Source organism: Dromiciops gliroides, chromosome 3, assembly GCF_019393635.1.
Source record: "Dromiciops gliroides isolate mDroGli1 chromosome 3, mDroGli1.pri, whole genome shotgun sequence".
NCBI lineage: Eukaryota > Metazoa > Chordata > Mammalia > Microbiotheria > Microbiotheriidae > Dromiciops > Dromiciops gliroides.
This window is the reverse complement of record NC_057863.1, coordinates 344805960-344829544: the sequence shown is the minus strand read 5'-3', so window position 1 is coordinate 344829544 and position 23585 is coordinate 344805960. Positions and strand designations below refer to the sequence as shown.

General features: G+C 34.4%; 1 protein-coding gene across 1 annotated transcript in view; it reads left to right on the top strand.

Moving 5' to 3' along the window:
- STAG1 (stromal antigen 1) overlaps positions 1-23585 on the top strand; it is a 360000-nt gene that overhangs the window by 292361 nt on the left and 44054 nt on the right. Inside the window, 2 exon segments of the mRNA XM_043995188.1 lie at positions 100-187; positions 21188-21268. Coding sequence (XP_043851123.1) covers positions 100-187; positions 21188-21268 — 169 coding nt within the window.

Genomic DNA, 23585 nt, shown 5'->3' with positions numbered 1-23585 from the left:
ATTCATTCAACCTTGGAACATAACCTTTTTTTTTTAATTTACTCTTTTCCTCCAAGAATACAGTTAATATCTGTTTCTCATATCTTTTTTTCTTTTCAGTGCTCATGACCTTACAAAATGGGATCTATTTGGTAACTGCTACAGATTACTGAGGACTGGAATTGAGCATGGAGCTATGCCAGAACAGGTTAGAAACTGGACAAGTGCCCAGTGTTTGACTTTGTTAAACTAAGCTGTTTGACTTTCAAAGGAATTTCATGGTTAGTCAACAAAATTAGTTAATAAATATTTTTAAAACATCTTAGAGATATAGTATCCCAGGTAAGTATAAGCTATCACACTTAAAGAAATAGCAGAGACTAATGTGATAGCTATTTTAATAATATGCTTTTTTTTTGTTGTGGGTCAGTCGTTTCAGTCATGTCAAACTCTTCATGACCCTATTTGTTGTTGTTGTTGTTGTTTTGTCAAAGATACTGGAATAGTTTTCCATTTTGTTCTCTAGCTCATTTTATAGAAAAGGAAATTGAAGCAAATAAGGTTAAGTGACATGCCCAGGATCACATAACCAGCAAATGTCTGAGAATGAATTTGAACTCAGATCTTCCTGACTCCAGACCTGGTGCTCTTTCACTGTATCACCTAGCTGCCCTAATATTGCACTTTGACTAATTTAATAATCCTGGTAGCTTTCATTAAAAATGAGAGAGAGGGGCAGCTAGGTGGCACAGTGGATAGAGCACCGGCCCTGGAGTCAGGAGTACCTGAGTTCAAATCCGGCCTCAGACACTTAACACTTACTAGCTGTGTGACCCTGGGCAAGTCACTTAACCCCAATTGCCTCACTAAAAAAAAAAAAAAAAAAAAATGAGAGAGAGTGACTGTGTGTCTGAGAGTGAGTGTGTTTGTTTCAGTGGGTATAGATATTGTAGCTAGGAAGCACAGTGGGTAGAGTACTTGGCCTGGAGTTGAGAAGGCTCATTTCCTGAGTTCAAATCCAGCCTCACACACTACTTACAAGCTGTGTGACCCGGGGTAAGTCATTTAATTATTTTCCTTGGTTTCCTCATCTGTAAAACATGCCATAGAAGGAAATGGCATCATGAAGAGTCAGGCATAACTAAAAATGACTGAAAAACAAGAAATATTGCATGGAAGTTTCTAAAAAAAATTAAGAATGAAATAGTTAAATTGTATTTGGTATAATCAATCAAGAAATATTTATTAAATACATACTATGAGCCTATATTAAGTAGCATGGATAAAAGTGCAAAGAAAGAATGAAAAAAATATGTACTCAGGAGCTTACATTCATATTTTAGGATAAGAAGTATACATAAAAATATAAAAAGTATAAATATAAAGTTAGTAAATAAAAATAAAAACAGAGTAGCTAAATACAGGTTATTTTGAGAAAGTAAAATAGTAGTTGCTTTCATTTTAAACAATTTCTTTTACCAAGTCTTCCATCTTCCCAATCTCACTGATGCTCTCTGCCTCCTGATAGTACTGCATCAGTGGCCAACCTTTCTGGTACCAATTACACTTTTACTCATAATCCTCAACTTCTTGATCCTTGCTACCACTTTCATTGTCATTGTCATTCTCTCCCCTTTCCTCCCTTCCTCCCTCCATCACCCAATTAATTTCTCCTGTGACATTCATTCAGTCTAATTTTTCACTTCAGGATTCTGGTAGCTATTATTACTAGCCTCGCAGGGACTCTTGTTTTTTTTCCACAGATTTCATTACCTGGTTCACAGTCTTTCTCTCCACTTTAGCTCCTGCCCCCATAACTGTATATATTAACATACCTAATAATATTACTTCACATATCCTGACTTCCTACATTGCTCAGTCTACTCAATTTTTGCCCAACTCCTCTACTATACCTCAACTATACACAGAGATGCCCTTGATCTTGCCATCATTCACATGTGTTCCAGTTTCATGTTCATAAACTCTTCATTTGCTTTACCAGATCATAATATTATTGTTCCACCTTTCTGCCTTATGACCCTCTAATATAGTTCTTCCCCCCACCCCCTTGGCCCCCAATGCCTACACCCCTCAGTTCTTTCTTAGCCCTCCTGTGCACTGGCTGCACTCCTTTCCCATATGGACCCCTTGATAAATAAGTTCAACTCTACATTCTCCTCTTAGAAATCCCTGGCATCCTTATTCTCTAGTCATGCTTTGCCAGCTCCCCTTTCTTGGATTACCCCCACCATCTGCTCCATTCTCTTCTATTCACATGATGCTGAATGGAGATTTTAAAAAATCATTAAGCATGCTCACTTATTTATGTTACAGAATCTCAACTGGTCCTCATTGTAGCAAGGCAGTTCCTTTATACCTCCCTAATCAGTTTGTTAGCACACCTCTACAATAATCTAGAAAGCAGGAAAAAACAACAACAGGAAAGTCATAATTAGTCATTTTTCTAGCCCAGAGAGAAGCTTAGAAGATAAAAAGAGAGGTCTACAAACACTAGGGTCAGGGGACCAGGAAAACAACATGGCAGCAGTGAACATTCCAGCACTCAAGGACAGAATGAAAACCAAGATAGAACATTAGATCAGGAACCACTGGAGCAGTATGAACCTTGAAGCAGTGTTGGGTGTAAGAGCAGTTACCATCTGATAGCTCTGTGTCCCATTGCTAACTAGTCCCATAGCAGGAAAGAGTAATCACAAGGGACCCCCTTAGGTCTATTGAAACTCAACTACACAAAAGCCAACAGTATCCAACCTGGGTCAGGAACTTGCAGAGGAGAGAACAGGAGGACAGTGACCTCACCTCAGATCACACCACTTTGGTGATCTTTCTACCACTTTTGTAACACCAAAGGATTAGAAGCCCCCATACTGAGCTACAAAAGAGCAGAAAGACAAAAGTTTGGAACAGACATGTACCTTCCCCTCCTCCAAGATGTGTCTAAGACTCAGTACTAATATCAAATTTTAATTCAAGAACCAAGCTGGAACAATAAGCAAAGGAAAAAAAAGACACCACTCTACCATAAAGTGCTACTCTGGCAATCTGGAAGCTCAAAGCACAAACACAAAAAGAAGAGAATAATTTTTAAATATCTATAAGAAAAATGCAGATTGGACACAAGCACAAAAGTTCATATAGTTACAGGCCATACAAAAGAAACAAAATGTTTTTTTTTCCTAAAAAAATAATAATAATAATTAAAAGCAATAGAAGAAAAAATGGGAAGAGAAATGAGCACTATGTAAGAAAGTTGTTTTTTAAAAGAGTTAACAACTTGGTAAAAAACATACAAAATATTACTAAAGAAGAAAATAACTCCTTAAAAATTAAAATTGGCCACTTTTTTTTTTTTAAAGAAACATATATCACACATCAGATAGAGTATGAGGCCTGAAGTCAGGAAGACTCATTCCTGAGTTCAAATTTGGGTTCAAATGACTCTGGGCAAGTCACTTAACCTAGTTTGCCTCAGTTTCCTTATCTGTAAAATGAACTGGAGAAGGAAATGGCAAACCATTCTAGTACCCTTACAAAGAAAAACCCAAATGGAGACAGATTTGGACACAGCTGAAATCAACTGAACAACAAAATGATAAAAGCGGTAGAAATTATTCCTGAAGAAATAACTCATTAAGAATTAAAATTGGGGGGCAGCTAGGTGGCGCAGTGGACAAAGCACTGGGCCTGGATTCAGGAGTACCTGAGTTCAAATCCGGCCTCAGACACTTGACACTTACCAGCTGTGTGACCCTGGGATCATGATTTTCCAGAATGCAAGATTACAACCAAGAGTAACTTACCCAGAAAAACTGAATATAATCCTAAAAGGGAATGGGGGGAAATGGATATTTAAAGATATAGAGGACTTTCAAGCATTCCTAAAGAAAGTAAATACCAGAGTTTTATTTTTTTTTTTGTTAAAGGCTTCAACTGAAATAACAAAAGACAGGGCTATGAAGCTTGATCTTAGAAAAATCAAAAGTAAAAATAGACTTCAATAAAAGGGATAAAATGGGAAACTACATTTTACTAAAAGGCTCCATATATAATGGATTAATGGCAATACTGAATATATATGCACCAAATGACATAGTATCTACATTTTAAGGGAAAAGTTAATTAAGTTAGAGGAAGAACTAGATAGTTATATCTTTTATCACTGGAGACCCCGATTTATCCCTTTCAGAAAGATGTAAATAAATCAAACCCAAAAAATAAATGGGAGAAGTATAGATCTAAATAGAATTTTAGAAAAGTTGGCTTTGAATGCCCTTTGCAGAATACTGAATGAGAATAGAAAGGATTATACCTATTTCTTAACTGTACATGCACCTTCATAATAATTAATCATTTATTAGGGCATGAAAACTTCATAAACAAATGCAGAAAAGGAGAAATAGTAAATGTATCTTCTTTCAACGACAATGCAACAAAAATTATATTCAATAAATGGCCTTTAAAGCTTAAATTTGATATTAATGAAAACTAAATAACTTAATCTAAAGAATGAGTTGGTCAGAGAACAATTCACAGAGTAATTTTTCTAAAGATAATAATGATACAGCATAGTAAGATTTGTGGAATGCAGCCAAAGCCAAACTTAGCAAAAAATGTATATGTCTATAATCTTTTATCAGCAAAAGAGAAAAAGAGCAGATCAATAAATTTGGACATTCAACTAAACCCCCCAAAAACTAACAAATTAAAAAACAGCAAAAGAGGAAACCTGAAAATCAAAGGAGAGGTGTCAAAACCGAAAGTTTTAAAAAATTGAAGTAGTATATAAAACTAGAAGGGTTTTTTTTAAATCAGTAAACTAGATAAGCCATTACATAATTTGATTTAAAGTAAGCCAAAACCAAATTACCAGTATTGAAAAAGATAAATATGTAACCAATTAAGAAGAAATGAAAGCAATTATTAAGAGCTATTTTACCTATGTGCCAATAAAACCAGCAATCTAAATTAAATGGATGGGTTTGTTTTGTTTTGTTTTGTTTTGTTTTGTTTTGTTTTTAAGGCAATGGGGGTTAAGTGACTTGCCCATGGTCACACAGCTAGTAAGTGTCAAGTGTCTGAGGCCGGATTTGAACTCAGGTACTCCTGAGTCCACGGCAGGTGCTTTAACCACTGCACCATCTAGCTGCCCCGATGGGTATGTTTTAGAATATAAATTTCCTAGATTAACAGGAGAAGAAATAGAATACTTAAATATACCTATCTTACCATGCATTCCATGGCATAGATATGATCTTAAAAATTATAAACCAATTTCCCAAGTGATTATTGATACAAAAATTGTAATTAAAATATTAACAAGGGAACTACAGCAATATATCACTAACATTACACACTATGACCAGGCTAGATTTATACTAGGAATGGCAGTGTAGTTCAGTGTTAGGAAAAGTATAAGCATAACTGACCCTATCAATGACAAAACAACAAAAATCATATGATCATTTCAGGATATAGAAAAATCTTATTTCTCTATGTTGCCAGCAAAATCCAACAGAAAGATAGAAACATAAATTTAATTTAAATCATTATGGATGGTACAAAATATTTGAGAATGTCCCTGCCTGCCAAGACATATACAGTAAGTATATTAGCCCAATTACAAAGTAGTCTTCCCACAAAGACAGATCTAAACAAATGAATTAATAATTGCTTCTGGGTAAGTCAAATTAACATGTTAAAAATTTATAAAACTACCTAAATTAATTTACTTTCAGTGCCATACAAATTGAAATATACCACTAAAAAATTAACAAGATTCACCTGGAGGAACATAAAAGGTGAAGAATATCAAGGAAATCCATGGGAAAAAAAAAAGAAAAGGGAGATGGCATGGTAGTACCAAATCTCAAACTGTACTACAAAAAACATAATCCTCAAACAGTTTGGTACTAGGTAAGAAATAAAGAGGTTGATCAGTGAAATAGATTAGTTAACCAATATTCAGAAGCAAATTAGCGCACAGTAACATTGGGAGAAGAACATTTTATTTGACAAAAACTATTGGGGAAACTGGAAGGTTGCCTGGCAGAAAGTAGATACTAACCAGCAACTCACACCATATACCAAGAAAAGCTCCAAAAGGATATGTGACATAGATATAAAGAGGATTCGTGTAAGCGAATTAGTGGGGCTTAGAAAAAATTGTATGTCAGATCAGTGAATATGGAAAGTTTATTACTAAATAAGCAATAAAGTTTCATAGTAGGTAAAATGGCTTATTTTTATTACATTAAAGTAAAAGAATTTTACAGAAAACCAAAAAGCAGTGTAGCTAAAATTAGAAGAAAAGGAGGAAACTGAGGGGAAAAAAATCTTTGCAACAAGTTTCTCTGATAAAGGTCTCATTTCTAAGATATATAGGCAACTGAGTCAAATTTGCACAGACAAAAATAGCTACTCCCAAGTTCACAAATAGTCAAAGAATATGAATAGGAACTTTTTAGAGGAAGAAATCCAACTTATCAATGGCTACATAAACAATTTCTAAATCACTAATAATTAGAGATGTAAATTTAAATAACTGATGTTGTTTCAAACAACCCATCAAATTGGTGAAGATGACCAAAAGGAAAATGATATGTGCTGGATGAGCTGAGGGAAAGCAGGTAGGTACACATTGATGAAGTATTGAACTATGGGCTAGTCCAACCTTTTTAGAAAACTGAAACTATTCCAAAAAAAGCTTTTAAACCCTTAAAGAGACCAAAGAAACAAAAAAGACCTACATGTTCAAAGATATTATTTCCAGGTTTTTTTGTAGTACAAAGAATTTGAACCTGAGGCATGGGTGCACATCTACTGAAACAATACCAAGTTATGGTATGTGAGTGTGATGGAATACTATTGTGCTACAACATGATGAAAAAGATGTTTTCAGTAAAAAACAAAAACCCCAAAACTTTTGATGACTTGTATGAACTTATACAAAATGAACTAGGACTAGGAGAATAATTTATACAGTAAGAACAATATTATAAAGATAACCAACTTTGAAAAACTTTGTAACTCTTATCAGCATGGTGAAAAACCACTACTCCAAAACACCCATGATGCAACATGCTAGATACACTTCCCAATAGAGGACTGATGGACTCAGTGCAGATTGAAGCATGAATTCTTTCTTTTTCTTCATTTTTTTTACATAGTCAATTTCAGAATTTATTTTCATGACTGTACAATTTGTAATAGGTTTTGGTTTCTTGCCTTCTTTGGCAGGTGGGACAGAGGGAGATAATTTGGAAAAGAAAATAAAACTTTTTTTTTTTAAATAGGTGAATCTTAAAATAGTAATGTCATAAAAAGCCAAAGATGAAAAAGTGTCCAGGAAGAGAGGGTGGTCAACAATGGCAAGTGTAGCATACATAGTTAGTCTACAAGTATGTATTAAGCACCTTTGTTGTGCCAGTCATTGTGCAAAGTGCTGAGGATATAAGAAGGATGGTGATGACTGAGAATCGACCTTGAATTTGGCAATTAAGAAATCATTGGTAACTTTAGAGTAAGCAATTTTGGCTCAGGAATTAGGTCAAAAGCCTGATTTCAAGGGATTGTGGAATGAGAGGTAAGATATAGTGGCAGCAAGTATAGAGAGCATTTTCGAGGAGACTGCATGGGAAAGTGATTAAATATTTTGGAGTATTTCACTTGAGGACTGTATCATCTAGTAAAGGTTATTTTTTAAGGATATAGGAGACTTGGGTGTATTTCAGAGCAATACAAAACAGTTGACATGAAGAGGTTGATAGGAAGGAACAGTTAATAGGAAGAGGTTGGAGATTTTAGAAAGATGTGGGCTGATTAAAGATACAATCTTCTGATGAATATGTAAGGGATAAGTTTAATTACCCACAGAGAGTTGTCGGTCTTGAGGAAGAGAAGAACCAACAATGGTAGAGACAGTGAGAGTGTTGAGGGGTTTTGAGATGAAAAGAATAGAGATCTCATTTAGAGTGGTTTCAGTTTTCTCAGTAAAGTAAGAGTTAAGGTATATAAGATGCTTAAGAAGGGGAAAAAATGGATTGGATAAACTTTGGAGGGAGGTGAGATAGGGAGTCAATTAGGGAAGAATGAAAGGCCCCCACTTTGCTGCAGTGAGCCCCAGTAACATTTGGATGGCTTTACTCTGATTTACTCTGTTAGCACAGTTGTGAAAGTTCTTCCAGAGAAAGTTGAGAGGAAAACAATTCCTGCTCAGTAATTCTTTGGAACTTAGCAGCGATATGTCAAAGGCTCTTTTATTTTTCATTCTCAAGAGAAGGGACACTTGCAAATAAGTGCTACAGCCAGCAAGTGTAAGTGGCAGTGAGTGAGGGCTCACAGGCCCTTTTTTAATCCCTAGGAGACCATTACCCATTTCCTCACAAAAGTGAATGGGGGGGGGGGCGGCTAGGTGGCGCAGTGGATAAAGCACCGGCCCTGGATTCAGGAGTACCTGAGTTCAAATCCGGCCTCAGACACTTGACATTTACTAGCTGTGTGACCCTGGGCAAGTCACTTAACCCCATTGCCCTTAAAAAAAAAAGTGAGTGGTGGGAATAATGCAGAGCTGTAATTTGCTAAGATAGGAACAGCAGTAGGAGAAAGGAGCAAGAACAACTGACTATTAGGTTGAGGTTGAAAGAAGAAAGTAAAGTGAGAGCAGGGATAAAAACTCAAACAAAGTATTAAGGAGTGGGTGAGAGAGATTAGAGATCCAAAAACAGGTTCACAAGGGTCAAGATTCGGGAGATGAATAGGGGTTTTTGGTCAGACAGGAAAAACTCAGAATTTCTAATTAAAGAAGTAGTATCTTAATGGGTAATGACAAGAACAATTTTGTGACCATACCTATATTAATGTTGATATTAAGTTAGTATCAGGTGAAGAGGCTTTCTGAAGCATTGTTCCAGTAAGTAGTAGAGTAGCTAAACCTGGAAACATGTAATGATTTGTCATCATGGTAGAGAGTTCTAAAATGCATTCCCTATAGTTAAAAGCTTATTACAGTAAATACCATCACAAACAAGGAGTCTGAGTATTTCACCTTTGATTGGCCCGTTGAGACATTTCAGTCCAATAAATATTTTTAAAAGGCCTACTGCAGTGCTTTGTTTTTATAATTATACTTTATTTCATTTATTAATTTTATTACAATTCATAAGATATGTATGTAAAAGCAATGTGTAAACTGTAGTAAGTTTTTATATAATCATCATTACCATTCTGCGTTCTCTGGACTCTATGTAATGACCACTTTCCATATTAACAAATAACTATCCAAATTCTATCCTCGTGATTTTCCTTGTAGTTTACAAAGGAAATCAGCCCCTCCCTCCATATTTCTTTTGTATTCTATCAAGTTATCAGTGGCTTTCAACTCTTTATTCTTCCTTTTCTTTCCTTCTACATTTAGATAATTGAAACATCTAAACACCTTAACTACCCACCAAAACAAAGCAACATACAAATACATTGAAGAGCTAGGATAGAAGAATTAGTATGGTTGATGCGGTTCTTTCTCCCAATCTCTGAACTTCCTAGATTATGACAAAAAATGTCTTGATGCATCTATTTCATCTATAATTCCTATATAAATGTGAAATTGATTTCTAACATCTTTTGGGGGGGAAGCAATGAGGATTAAATGACTTGCTCTGGGTCACACAACTAGTATCGTGTCTGAGGTTGGATTTGAACTCGGGTCCTCCTGAATCGAGGGCTAGTGCTTTATCCATTGCGCCACCTAGCTTCCCCTGCATCATATTATTTTTATGAAATTCCACTACCTATAATCAACATATTTTGCCTGGTGGTATTTCAAATTATGTCATTATCTTATACAACTGTTTGGCTCTTAACTTTTTGAGTATCTGTGGTCTGTATGTCTGATTAATTTTAAATTTTTTAAAGTCAGGAACCATTTCTTATACTACTTTATGTCCACTTGTGATTATGCTATCATTTCATACAATTTTCATTGTCTAGAAGGTTGCCTAAGGGGGTTACAGGGGAATGGGCATCCACAGCATGGGTGAGTCACCACAAAATGATGGTTTGCTCATTTTGTTAATTCCCATTTTCACATATGTATTTTTTAGGATTCCAAAAATCCATTATCATATAGGCATTCTTTTCAAAATATAACATAAAAAACATTGTTACAATCAAAATTTTATAGGAAATTCTTTTTTTTTTGTGAGAATAATTCCCAAAAAAGCATGTTTCTAACAAAGCTGGGACTAATGGATTTTGCCTATTGAGAGTCACTTAGGCTACTACTATGTGATGTGTGGGTAAAGAGTTACATTTTTATGTTATATTTAATATGTTAACATATTTTAATGTCAGAAATTCATAGCAAAAAGGCACTTATTTTGTCATGTTAGGGTACCAAGTGTTATTTAAAAAAAAAAAAGAAAGAAAAAGGGCTTAAAGCTTCGCCCTGAACAGTAAGTAATACAGAGGGATGCAGTTTTCAAGTCATGCATATGGAACACAAACCACTTGGCCTCTGCTTAGCTTCCCATACCACCTAACTTAATACCATATTTACTTTGTAATTTCTTGTATTCTGGACTAATAAGCATCCATTTTCTTTGAAAACACATTGAAACTTATTACCTTACTGTTCACTAGCACATTTCAGCCATCTACTTCCTCCCTTGCCCCTCTACACTGTAATACAGAGTTTATTCTCAAATGATGATATTTAGTCCTAATTTCCTACATTTCTGGTGTGTTGTTGTTCAGTCATGTTTGATTCTTTGTGACCCCATTTGGAGTTTTCTTGACAAAGATCCTGGGATGGTTTCTTTCTCCATCTTATTTTACAGATGAGGAAACTGACCCTTTCCCAGGGTCATATAGCTACTGTCTGAGAGCCTAATTTGGACTAAGGTCTGGCCACTGGGCAACCTAGCCATCATAAGTTTTTGATATGGTATATGCCATATGTAAGGGGCTAAAATTCTAGCTAGTCTGTCTAAAATATCTAATGAGTGGTCGCCAGTAAATTAGAAGCTTTAGCAAGAGTATTAGGAGCATTAGGATCTAATAATCAGAGAGAAAGGTAAAAATCTAACTATTTCTAAGAGACCCCATCATCTGACCTGCCATGGCGAGGTCAGGAACAAAAACAGACCAGTGCTTCCTTCTTCTTCTCAGAAGCCTCCGGTGAAACTGGGAACATCCCGTCCACACACACACAGCTCCAAGTTAATTGGCTGGTAGCTTTGATAGACAGTACCCACGAGCAAACATCACTTCCTGATGCCAAGGAAAAGTCGCATGACTTGCCCTCAAACGCCTTCTCCTCGGGGCGGAGATTTCCTACAGTAACTCTCCAGCAGGTGGTGTCACTCCAATCATTACACAAAGCTTCAGAAGCAAACTGAATGTTTTATGCCTTTAAACTATATTTGTACTTTTCTGAGTAACAGTAAATAACATGGGATCATAGATCTAAAGCTAGAAGGCACTATCCAGTCCTGGACATCTTAAACTCTTTTCTGTTCATGACCCCTTTTCACCCCCCAAAAAATTTTACATAACCCCAGGTATATTGGTATATAAAATATGTATAGATAACCTTTTACTGTTGCCCAATTTTTTGCAACCCCCACATTGAGTTACATGGCCCCATATGGGGTTGGGACCCACAATTTAAGAAGCATTGATCTAGTTCAGCGCTCTTATTTTACAGATAAGGAAACAGGCCCGGAGACTTTAAATAATTTGCCTGTAGTCACACAGCTAAATAAGTGCCTCATCAGTATAATTTCATCACTGAACTGAAACTGTTTTCTCCAGAAAGTTACCAATGATTTCTTAATTTCAAAATCTAATGGCATTTTCTGAGTGTTCATCTTTCTTGTCCTCTCCACATCACTCATCCTCTGTTCTTGGTGCTCTCCGCTCCCTGGGTTTTCATGACTACACACCAGGATTTCACAACATAGATGAAATCGAATATCTAAGCACCTCCCTCTCCCCCATATAGATATGGGGGGGAGGGGGGTTGGGGGGTGATTGCATTAATAAAGGAAACTCCTGAATGAGGAAACTTTCTACCAGTACAGGTTGACACTTTTTCTTCAAATTATGATCTGACAGGGGGTTTGTGGTTCTTTGGTATTCCTCAGTTTACTTTAGAGTATAATTCTTTAGAATTACACTCTCACACACAGTCCAATTAGAATTAAAGTAGTTTTTATTTGGTGCTAGGGAAAGTGACCAAGAGGAAGGTCAGATACCTAGCCTCTCAGGGAGGAAGAAGAAGAGTTCAAAAGCACTTCTTTCTCAGACAGAGGGAAGGTAAGGCTTTTATAGAGGATAGATATTGGGGGAAACAGGGGGGAACTTGACCACTTGATACTGAACCAGTTGGTATTACATCTCCTGGATTCTGGGGTCTTAGGTTACAGGTTTTGGCCTGGGGATTATCTCTGTCTCCTGGCTCTAGCCAGGTAGTAGCACATGTGATTAACATTTCACTTCCTGCTATCCTGTTATCTGGTACATTAATCATTTTTCACAAGAGGAGTTTCCCAGGCCCTACTGCATCTTTAATTTTGTTTCTGATAAGAAAAAACAAAAACCTTCTGATTGATTTTAAGCCCATGTCATAATCTGAATAGAATTTCTTGATGCAGTGAGAGGCTAAGTGATTTCCCCAGTCAGGTAAATCCGTATGTATCAGAAGTGAGATTTGAAACCAGATCTTCCTGTTTGAGATGCCAGCTTTATTATACCATGCTGCATCCCAATCTCCCCACTCACCCCATATATACATACTCTTTATCAAATAATTATAACAAAAATTAAACATTTAGGGGCGGCTAGGTGGCGCAGTGGATAGAGCACCGGCCCTGGAGTCAGGAGTACCTGAGTTCAAATCTGGCCTCAGACACTTAACACTTACTAGCTGTGTGACCCTGGGCAAGTCACTTAACCCCAATTGCCTCACTTAAAAAAACAAACAAACATTTAACCAATTTTGTTTCCCTATTTAGAATTTATTTAGTCATTTTTTGTTTTTCATATCTTGCAGTTGATTTTTAATAATTCATCTTTTAAAAGTTGTCTACAGAAATTCAGACTGATTCTTATCTATAAATTTTCTTGTAGAAAGTAATGGCATTCAGAAACATTTCACTAATATTAGAGTTCTACATTTTGTTCTTTTAAAAGATATTCAGTCTAGCGTCTAAATATCTGAAGGTTTTACAAATGATTTTTAGAGATAATTTAGAATCTAGTTCGTTTTCTTAGTCATTTTTTTTTCACTTCCAAAAGAAAATTCACTTTGAGTTACTGGTCAGAAGATTGTAGTAGTTAATTAACATTAACTACTTCATATTTTTTGGATAAAACTTTGTATGTTGCAGTAACCTCTTAGAAAGATTTTCAAAGCCATAAAAACCTTCCTCAAAATGAGGACACAATTTCCTTCAGTTGCATTAAGGTTGAATACCTTTACTTAGTACCAGGATTCCCTATCTGTCTCTATTGCATTTAAAATGTTAAAGGATTTTCAACTCTTTACAATAAGAGCTATCTTCTTGATTGATTGTTCTGGTGATCTAAATTAAGTTTTACTTGAGGCAAAATGCCTTTCTTTAATGAGTAAGTGGAATACAGTAATGGTATTGTATTGAAAAGCAAAGGGAAAAAGTGATATTAAGACAGAGATTGCCAATATTTCTTTGAATGCAAGACTGCTATCTCTATAATATTTCTTTAGGATGAAAAAGTTGTTTTGAAAACATGTCCTTAAGTGATAGGATAATAATCCAAAATCTTACAGTTGGGTTTCAAGGCCTATGGAAGTCTGTCGTTTAGTACCTTAGGAGTCTCTGAATGTTTGGCCAATATAGGTCTTCATTTGAAAGTCCTATTAAAGGAACTGTTTTTAGCATTTTTAAATCCAAGTATCATTTATCATCTTTAACTGTGTAATTCTTTGTCTTTGTGGGGATTATTTACTTTCACATGAATATTGCAGACATATTTAGGACAGTTCCCTCTTCAATGAAATCAAGTAATTCATTAGAAAAGTCATTTGCTGTTATTTTGTCCTGTATGCTATTACCATGCAAATTAAATGTTGCTTTAAAACAACCCTCACTAACCTGGAATTTCTCATCCTGTGAAATCTCTGCTTTTTTATTTAAGGTAAAATCTTGGGTCTAAAGTACTGAAAAATTAAGGAATACACAAGACTAAATTTAATCATGGATCATTGAGAAATGTTGCTTTGTCTAACATACTTTATCATGATAGTGGGTTATGCCAGAGCAGTACCATGCAGTTATTCAAGATTTCTGGCTTTATCTTTGATTATGTTTACATCAGTTCAATTAGCAGATTGACTTTATGGTCTGTCTCACAATTTCTAATACCGGTATCGGTTTTGTTACTTGATACTTAATATCAAAATTGACAGGTTTTCTAATGAATTTATTTATTTATCTAGAATCTTTTATGCACCAGTGCCTTTTCTTTTTTCTGATAAAATAAAAGGCTTGAAATTTCCTCAATGTTTTTATTGCAGTTGACTCCTGATGTCATTTGTCGCATTCTATTTTTGGTCTATTTTTTACTGCCTAAAGTACGCGAATTTGGGGCAACTATCTTTTTTTCACCCCTAAAAAATTCTGAATAACTAAGTGTATGCTGCTCATTCACCCATTCAGACATGATTTATTATTATCTTTAAGTAAAGACAGAAAAGTACAGGTGTTCTTTAGGCAATTAATATGAGCAGATCAGTGAAATACAAAACCTGAAAAAAAGAGTATCTGTATAAAATATAATCTGTGCTTTCAAGTTTCATGAACCTTGCAATAGAGTTGGGAGATGAGAACCATAGAGATAAAAAAATTATAGAACAATGAAGTCTTACATCGTGACATGCTGCTTAATTAGTATACTAAATCTTTTGATTCTTGTTCGGTTCACTTTGCATTTATTAAATACCTGCTCTGTGCCAAGCATTGTGCTTGACCCTAGGCATATAGAAAACTCAGCTAAGATTGCTTACTACCTCAGCAAGGAGGGTAAAAATTGGAACTCAAAACTATAACTAAGAAGGTATACTTGGGATATACTTTTTAAAAGTTTAATATGTACTATTAACATTTTCTTTTCTTAAATCAAGATACTCAAAAATAAATATATCAAACCTTCATTTGCAGAAAAAAAGAAAACTCAGCTAAGCCAAAGTCCCTGGCTTTATGGAACTTATATTCTGGTAGAGAGGTAACACATATAAATAAGAATACAAAATAATGCAGACCCATGTAAGATATGCATGAGATTTACAAAGTGCTATGTGAAATATGCTAAGAAAGAAGTTATGTGTATACCAAAAAATCAAAAAAATATAACGAAGGAAGTAGAATTTTAATTCATTTTTAAAGGGGGAGGGGGTAGGATTACACCAGAGCTGTGGGCCAGAGATAGGAAACAATAACACAAGCCATTGTATAGAGGTGAACAAGTTGAGGGCATAGTAAGGGATCCACTGTAATTTCTACTTTACCCACTCACTTATAGTCTTGGTTAAAAAGATTTTACCCACAAAGCAAACAAATATTTTAGTGCTAGATTTAGTATCTGTGTAAGTACCCACTTGGTTTTCTATAATGCAGGGTTCAGTTCCAAATCACCAAAGTTAAGTGAATATCATAATAAAGCAAGTTACACAAATTTTTTGTTTCCCAGGGCATATAAAACTTAAGTTTACACTATACTGTAGTCTCATTAAGGGTGCAGTAGTAGTATTTATATCTTTCTGAAAAATACATACCTTATCGATTAAAAACAATACTAACCATTTATTTAAGCCTTCAGCAAATCTTAATTTTTTTGCTAGAGGAGTGTCTTGCCTGGATGTTGTTGGCTGCTGACTGATCAGGGTAGTAGTTGTTGACGTTTTAGGTGGCTGTGGCATTTTCTTAAAATAAGATACCAATGAAGTTAGCGTGATCAATTTACTCTCTTTCACTTGAACACTTAGAGGCCATTGTTGGGTTACTAAATGGCGTAATCTCAATACTGTCTCAAGGAACATCAAAGTAATAATGAAAAATTACCAGGATGTATGATGTGAGCGCATGCTCTTGGAAAAAGGGTGCCACAGAGTTACCACAAATCTTCAATTTATAAAAAACATAGTCTCTGTGAAGCATAATAAAAGAAGATATGCCTGTATTTTCTCTTGTGATTTAGTTCCTTCAAAGATATAAGAAGGAAATACTATGTATCTCATTAAATTACCAGATTTGAAATATTATGTTTATGTTATATTTCTACTAGTAGTACATAAAAGACAATTGTCGGGTTATTTTGTATATTACTGTACATTTGTACATAATTCAAAATATTTGCTAAATTTTAAATTCTACACAGAACTTGCTAGTTATATTAATTATCCATTAGGATAGATATCCATTTCATTCTTTCATAGTAGTACGCAACATTTCATTGCTTGGGTTTTATAAATTTTTTTCCTCATCATAGCCTTAAAAAAGTTTATAGGAAAGATTTCATGGGGTGTCACGATCTTCCTCTGAGATATGAAAGTGACCAATTGATAAGTACCATTTTGATCAATTTCTCTTTTTATTAGCAAGAAAAGTACAAAGTATACTAGTTAAATTGTGAGTAAGTACTGCCAAGTTCACTTCAATGACTGCTTAGTCATAACTTCAAAATGTTGTCTTTTTACAATATTCTGGTAACTGATTTCATCCATAAAATATTAATGGTTATCCTAACCAGAGTTTCATCTTGATTTATGTATGTATTGTGTCTAAACCATGTTAACTCACCATTGCCCATATTGGATTACAGCAAAATTAAATAGCTTAATGCTTCTTTGTGCATTAAAGCAGTAAGCTTTAGAGGATATTAGTCCTGATTGGGACTGTTAGAAGTTCAAAAGTTTAAAAATGAGTAATGGAGTAGAGGATCAAGGCAAAGATAAATACAATTTATCTAATAAAAAGAATTTCCAGCACCCATGAAGAAAATTATGCTCTTCTTCCTCCCCCTGTATTTACCTGTTGAATTAAGTTTCCAAGTAAAAGTATTGGCATTTCAGAGCTCAAAGGGACTTTAGACATAATCTATCCCAATCCTCTAATTTTAGAAGTGAGTAAACTTGAGCTCAGAGAGGTTAAATTAATTTTCCAGAGTAACACGGTTATTAATTCCTAATCAAGCCATCTTTCAGAAAGGGGTCATTCTGTGACTTCTAGTCCAGGAAAGTAGAACCTGTGCCCTCTCCTCTGTCTTAAGATGTTAACCACTTGCCAAAGGTTAGCCCATCATTTATATAAATCTTTAACTTCTTCCTACTTTTCCACCATTTTCCACCAGCCTTTAACCAGTTTTTCTCTTACATAAAATTTTCCAAACATAAAGTATGTCAATTTTTGAAATTATATAAATGAGTATGACTCGTACTCGCTTATTATTTCTCTCCTTTTGATATTTTGCTGACCTAACAGTATAATCATGAATAAACTATTACTCTTCTTGTGAAACCTCATATCAATGAGGTAACCTTAGGTTCTTAAAGGGTCTGAATTGATTACAGCCTCAAGTGAGTGAGAAAGACTTTTGGGTATAAGCCCACTAACTAATGTTTTGTCATATAAGGTCAATCCTAGTTATTTTTTAAAAGTAGGTTCATGAGGGCAGCTAGGTGGCACAGTGGATAAAGCACTGGCCCTGGATTCAGGAGGACCTGAATTCAAATCCGGCCTCAGATACTTAATACTTACTAGCTGCGTGACCCTGGGCAAGTCACTTAACCCCAATTGCCTCACCCCCCCCCAAAAAAAAAAAGAGTGATAGAAGACTTAGGAAATTTTTAATCCATCTACAGAGAAAGAACTGGTTGTCTCTGAAAACAGATTGAAGCATAATTTTTTTTGGTGACAGTTCCTTAATCTGAAATCTTGTTTTTATCTGTTTTCTTTCACAACCTATATGTTTTCCATGACTACTCATGTATAACTTAGATTGAATTGCTTGAGTTATGGGGGATGGGGAATGGGGAGGGAGGAAGGAAGAGAAGTTGAAACACAAAGTTTTAAAATTTTAATGTCAAAATTTGGTTTTGCATGTAATTTGGAAAATAAAATTCTAAACAGAAAAAAAAGTGATAGAGAGGAAAACTGCATTGGTATTACTATCTACCCTAAGAAATTCAAATTTTATTTTCCTTAACTTGACCGAATATAATTATTTCTATTTATAGTGAACCTACGAAATATCCAGTTTTTTAAAAGTCACAAAGTTTATCACAAAAGGGAATTTTAATCTTTTAGACAATTGAAGTTGTTGAAAAGAAAGTGAAATGTAAGAAAACTGTATTTGAAATCTGTCCTAAAAAGTAAATTTCTAGTAACACTTTAATACTACCAAGAAATTTGGGATTCCTCATAATGAAACTTATTTTTTAATTACAACTTTTTAACTCTATCTTTCCTGGCCCTAGCAGCAAATACCTGGGCACTTTGTGATGTTGAGAAATCAAAAGGGAATGGGAAGGACAAAAACAACAGAAATGAGTTCTGGCTTCTCAGTATCCCAATATCACTTTATGTAGTCCAGTAGTAGATAATCAAGTAAAAGGGATCAAAGTTAACTGCCCCAGGCTTTCAATTAATGGCAAGGTTATATTTTGTCAGGACTGTCAACCAATCTGTGGTACTGATCAAATAACACAATAAGTGTTTACTCTTTGCCTCTAACTTGGAAAAAGATCTCAGGATAAGAAAGCTGTGCCATGGAAAATGTGTTAAATGCCTGAAGAACAAAACTTCTCTACTTTAGAATATGACCCCCATTGTGACTCTGATGAACAAGTATTTTCCAATATCTCCTGCAATGCTTTTGTGAAAAGCCAGGGTGAACTACTGGCATTACCACAGTATGAATTGTGCTAAAGACCGTAACATGTTCCCTTGTACAAGAAGCTTCCCTGTTGGTACCCCCATTACCCCTGCATCACCCCTCTGCTTACAGTTTTACTTCATCAATAAATACTTCTCTGTAAGGAAGAAAAAAATAAGCACCTTGGAAATCCAAGTCAAGAACTCTTGTTTTCCATGTTTCCCAATTCAGAACACCATGGAGTCATTATTGTCCTAGAGAATTCTCTCCTGTCCTCTTTTGAAGATGTGCCTTGTCTTATGGAGATATAGTCACTGATGCTCAGAAGTATTTACCTTGCCTTGATGTTCTCTTGAGGGACCAGCTACTTCTGAGAGGAAACAAATATTCCGTTTATACCATAAATTTCTCTTAGAATCAATGCTAGAGGGTGCAGCTAGGTGGTGCAGTGGATAAAGCACCAGCTCTGGATTCAGGAGGACCTGAGTTCAAATCCAGCTTCAGACACTTGACACTGACTAGCTGTGGGACCCTGGGCAAGTCACTTAACCCTCATTGCCCAGCCCCCCCCAAAAAAATAAAAGCAGTGGTATAAATTGTGATTCAATGTAGTTGAAATATTAATAATATGCTTTAAGTTAATGGGTGTTGTGCCTTGAGAAATAACAATTGATAACATGCATATGGAATATTCCATTCTAAGTTCCAAATAATCGATTTAAAAATAAACTTGGAACTTAAGCAGTTTCAACTATGCTTTATATATCTAAAACGAACATATTTAAACCCTGACTTGATGACATAAGTCTATTTGACCCTTAGCTTCATGACCTAAACTCCCCAGTTTTTTGAGTTCTTATGACTGCTCTTTATGATTCTATATCTTTCCTTCTCTTAACTCTCAAGTACCATGTCCTTATTAACAGTGCCTACTTTTGTCAGGTTCCTTCTTTTCCTCTAGTTGATTCTACTCTGCTGTGGACTGGGAAAGTAAATAACCACATTTGTTATAGTTGGGTCTGAATAAATATAAATAGGCTCTTAGTGAAGCTGTGAGGGACACACACACACACACCCCTGTGGAGAGAATTAAAGGAAACTTTGAATAAACAAAATGTATGAAACGTTTTACAAATTCTTATTAGAAAATGAGGATTTCATATGTAACGCAACAGAATGACTAGGGTAAAGATCAAGAAGAAAAGTTTAAATTTTACATTGAGAGCAACACAAACTAGAGAAGGTAATAATTTCTTTGGTGTAAAATTTGAATGGAAGAGGAAAGAAAGATATGAAGTGGAAAGAGCTGAAACTATAGGAACAAAGAACAGAATCTGGTATGGTTCAGATTATGGGAAAATAAAAGACTAAAAAACAGTTCAGTAATGGGGGAGGAAGAGCAAAAAATGAAAATTTTTTTCAACATTATTGCTTTCTACATTTGTTACTCCCATTGAATAACAATATTACTGGTTACTTTTCCAAACATTCTTTCATTTTTCTACATTCAATAGCATGTATTCTTATTTTTTTCCCCAGCATCTCCAGATTATTTATAAATGTCTTATTTTCTGATAATTTTTCATGTGAATCATTTTATTTCTGTGATGTATATTCTTTAGAAGATCCCAAATTGTGATCCTAAAACCAGAGATAACCTGCAAACATCCTGTTTGTGATTTTGTTTCATTTCTAACATGAGTTTTTTAATATGTTTATAATAAAACTCTGGTCTCAATTGGTATTTCATCAAAAGCAACACCATTTATCTGATTTGTTTGGGTAAGATATTTTGAGTGTTTGGGAATCTTTTGCCCTACCAAAGTTATCCACAACTTGAAAAATTTTGAGAACCACAGCTCTAGATATTTAGTAAAGTAAAACCAATCAAAATTGATCCAGTTCCTCTTGTATCACACCTAATTATTGACTTTTCCTCCGGATTCTTTTATTTTATTCAAACTCATTCATGTAGTTTTTTCAGTTCATAAATGGTGTAACTATTTCTTTGAAATAACAACATTGTTCCATGAAAGTATGGTGTTACTTAGGATTGTTCCTATGATTAGGCTTTAGAAAAATCTGAATTCTTGTTTTTAGCCAAATTTCCTTTAAGATTATCTGTCACTAGTTTAATTATAACTTATTACTTGGAATTTTTGCTATCCCCAACTAGATAATAAAGGAACATAATACAGTTCTGGTATTGTATAGATTAAAGTTATTGTTGCTTTGTTTTCATTTCATCAGTTATACTTTTTTTTTCCCCTTTTTGTTACAGATTGTAGTTCAAGCACTTCAGTGTTCCCATTACTCAATTCTTTGGCAGTTGGTGAAAATTACTGATGGCTCTCCTTCTAAAGTAAGTAAGAGTTTCTCTAGATAGTTGTTTATTCATGAACTAAATCTTGCTTTATCCTATCAAATTGTGTTTAATGAATTTCCTTAAGGACAGTTACCCACAAAATGAAGTTAAAATCCGTGCATTAACAGTTAATAGTGCAGTAATAAATGTGCAGTACGAGTTAGGCAATTAAAGGTATAAAAGATGAACTACTCTAAAATGAACAGTATTTCATACTACAAAAATATATTCTCATAGCCTTAACAATCTTTCAGTCTACAGCTAATGAACTCAGTTCATATGTTCTTTCTTACCCCAATAACTTAACACTCATTCCTTTTCAACAGATTTATTTCTAGAGAAAAATACATAATTGTTTTAAATTTTTTTTCTTTTGGATTAATGGTGTGGTGATTCCAAGAATATGAACAATGATTGATATTTTTTAAAACTAAATTTATATAGTAATATTTTGGTTAAATACTAGCCTTTTTTCTGTTTTAGTAGTAGTTTTCCTTTTAAAAATATCTGTATAATATATAAATGTACTTGACCTTGACTTATTTGTCTCAAAAGTAGTTTTATAGTGCCATTAACATAACTTTAATATATCCTTTGAATTTGTGATATAAGATCTTTGATGTAGAATCATTAATTATATGAAAATAACATACTCAAGTCTATATTTTGTTTATAAACATTTTATTTTAAGATCTCATTTTTCCCAAAGTTGCACAAAAACTTAACTTAAATTGGTAGAATTTTATGTGGCAGTTCTTTCCATAATAATTTTCATATTTCTTGGTAATCCTCTTTGCTTCTTTAACTTTGACTGTTGATCACTGTTATCTAAAGTTAAGCCAGAAAATATATTTCACCTATTTTTTTAAAGATTATGAATATCTATAGTAAATTATATTAATATTCAAGAACTGATGAAGTTTATCCATATTTATTTTCCAAAGCCAAAACGTGATGATCTGTAGCTATTTTCTTTAATCTTTTAGGCTGTTTCTGTCAACTAACCCTTAAAATAAAGTTTTTAAAATAAAATTTTATTTTTTCCTATTAATGGAAATCTGCTTTCTCTTCTTCCAGCCTCTCTATACTCCCATTTAAAAAAAAATAATGTAACAGTTTTCTCATTACTTGACTTTTCTTGGTACCTAGAGAATAACTGGTTTTATTAAACCCACTGAAAACTGAAAGTATTACTACAGGTTGCTGTAGCTACAATTTATTTGCTTTGTAAAGAAAACTCATTGCCTGTTTTTCCTCTATATAGTGAGTTTTCATTTTTAGATTATTTTCTTATATTGTGACCAACTTTAATAACTTCAAGTTGTATGAGATAATCTTAAAAATTTGAAAACCTTATAACACAGTAATAAATATGTCTTAATTATTTTGATTTATGCTTTATAAACATAATCTCTCATTAATCATAAAGACTAATTTCATTACTAGAGAATGTATAACGAAACATATATCCCTCTTGGCAGAGAGTTAAGGGACAGCAGCTATAAAATGCTAAATATATTGTCAGGTTGCTTTATAGTTTTTGTTTTGTTTTGTTTTGGGGGGGTTTTTTTGTTTGTTTTAGTGAGGCAGTTGGGGTTAAGTGACTTGCCCAGGGTCACACAGCTAGTAAGTGTTAAGTGTCTGAGGCCGAATTTGAACCCAGGTACTCCTGACTCCAGGGCCGGTGCTCTATCCACTGCGCCACCTAGCTGCCCCTATAGTTTGGTTTTAACTGTTCTTTGAAGGCATGGCATGTTAGGAAATGACTACTAACTACATTCATTTTCATTATGCAATTCCACTACTGGCCATATACCTAGAAAAAAAGGCCTTGCATACTAACATTTTTCGTAATGGCCCTTTTTATGGTATAGCAAAAAATTGGAAACCAAAGGAATGTTCATTAATTGGAGAATGGCTGAACAAATTATGAATATAATAGAATACTGTAAGAAATGATAAATGAGGAATTAAGAAAGCTAGGAAAGAGTCGTGTGACTTTATGAAGATTGTAACAAGTAGAACCTTGAGAAAAATATAGACAATGGAAACAGTAACATTTTTTTAAAACCTAGAATGTTAATATACTCAGCAGTAGAATTGCATGATCAAAGTGAATGGCATTCAGTGACTTTTCTTGACATTTAAATGCTTTTCATCCTAAAGAAAGACTTGGCTTTGTATTCATTGCATTATGATTACTAACCACTGAAGTCACTATGTACAGTGGCTATTCCAAACTTTCTTAATGTCAGCCTCCTATACCACCTTTTCCACCTACTCTCTCAACTAAGAATGTTGCCTCACACTTCAA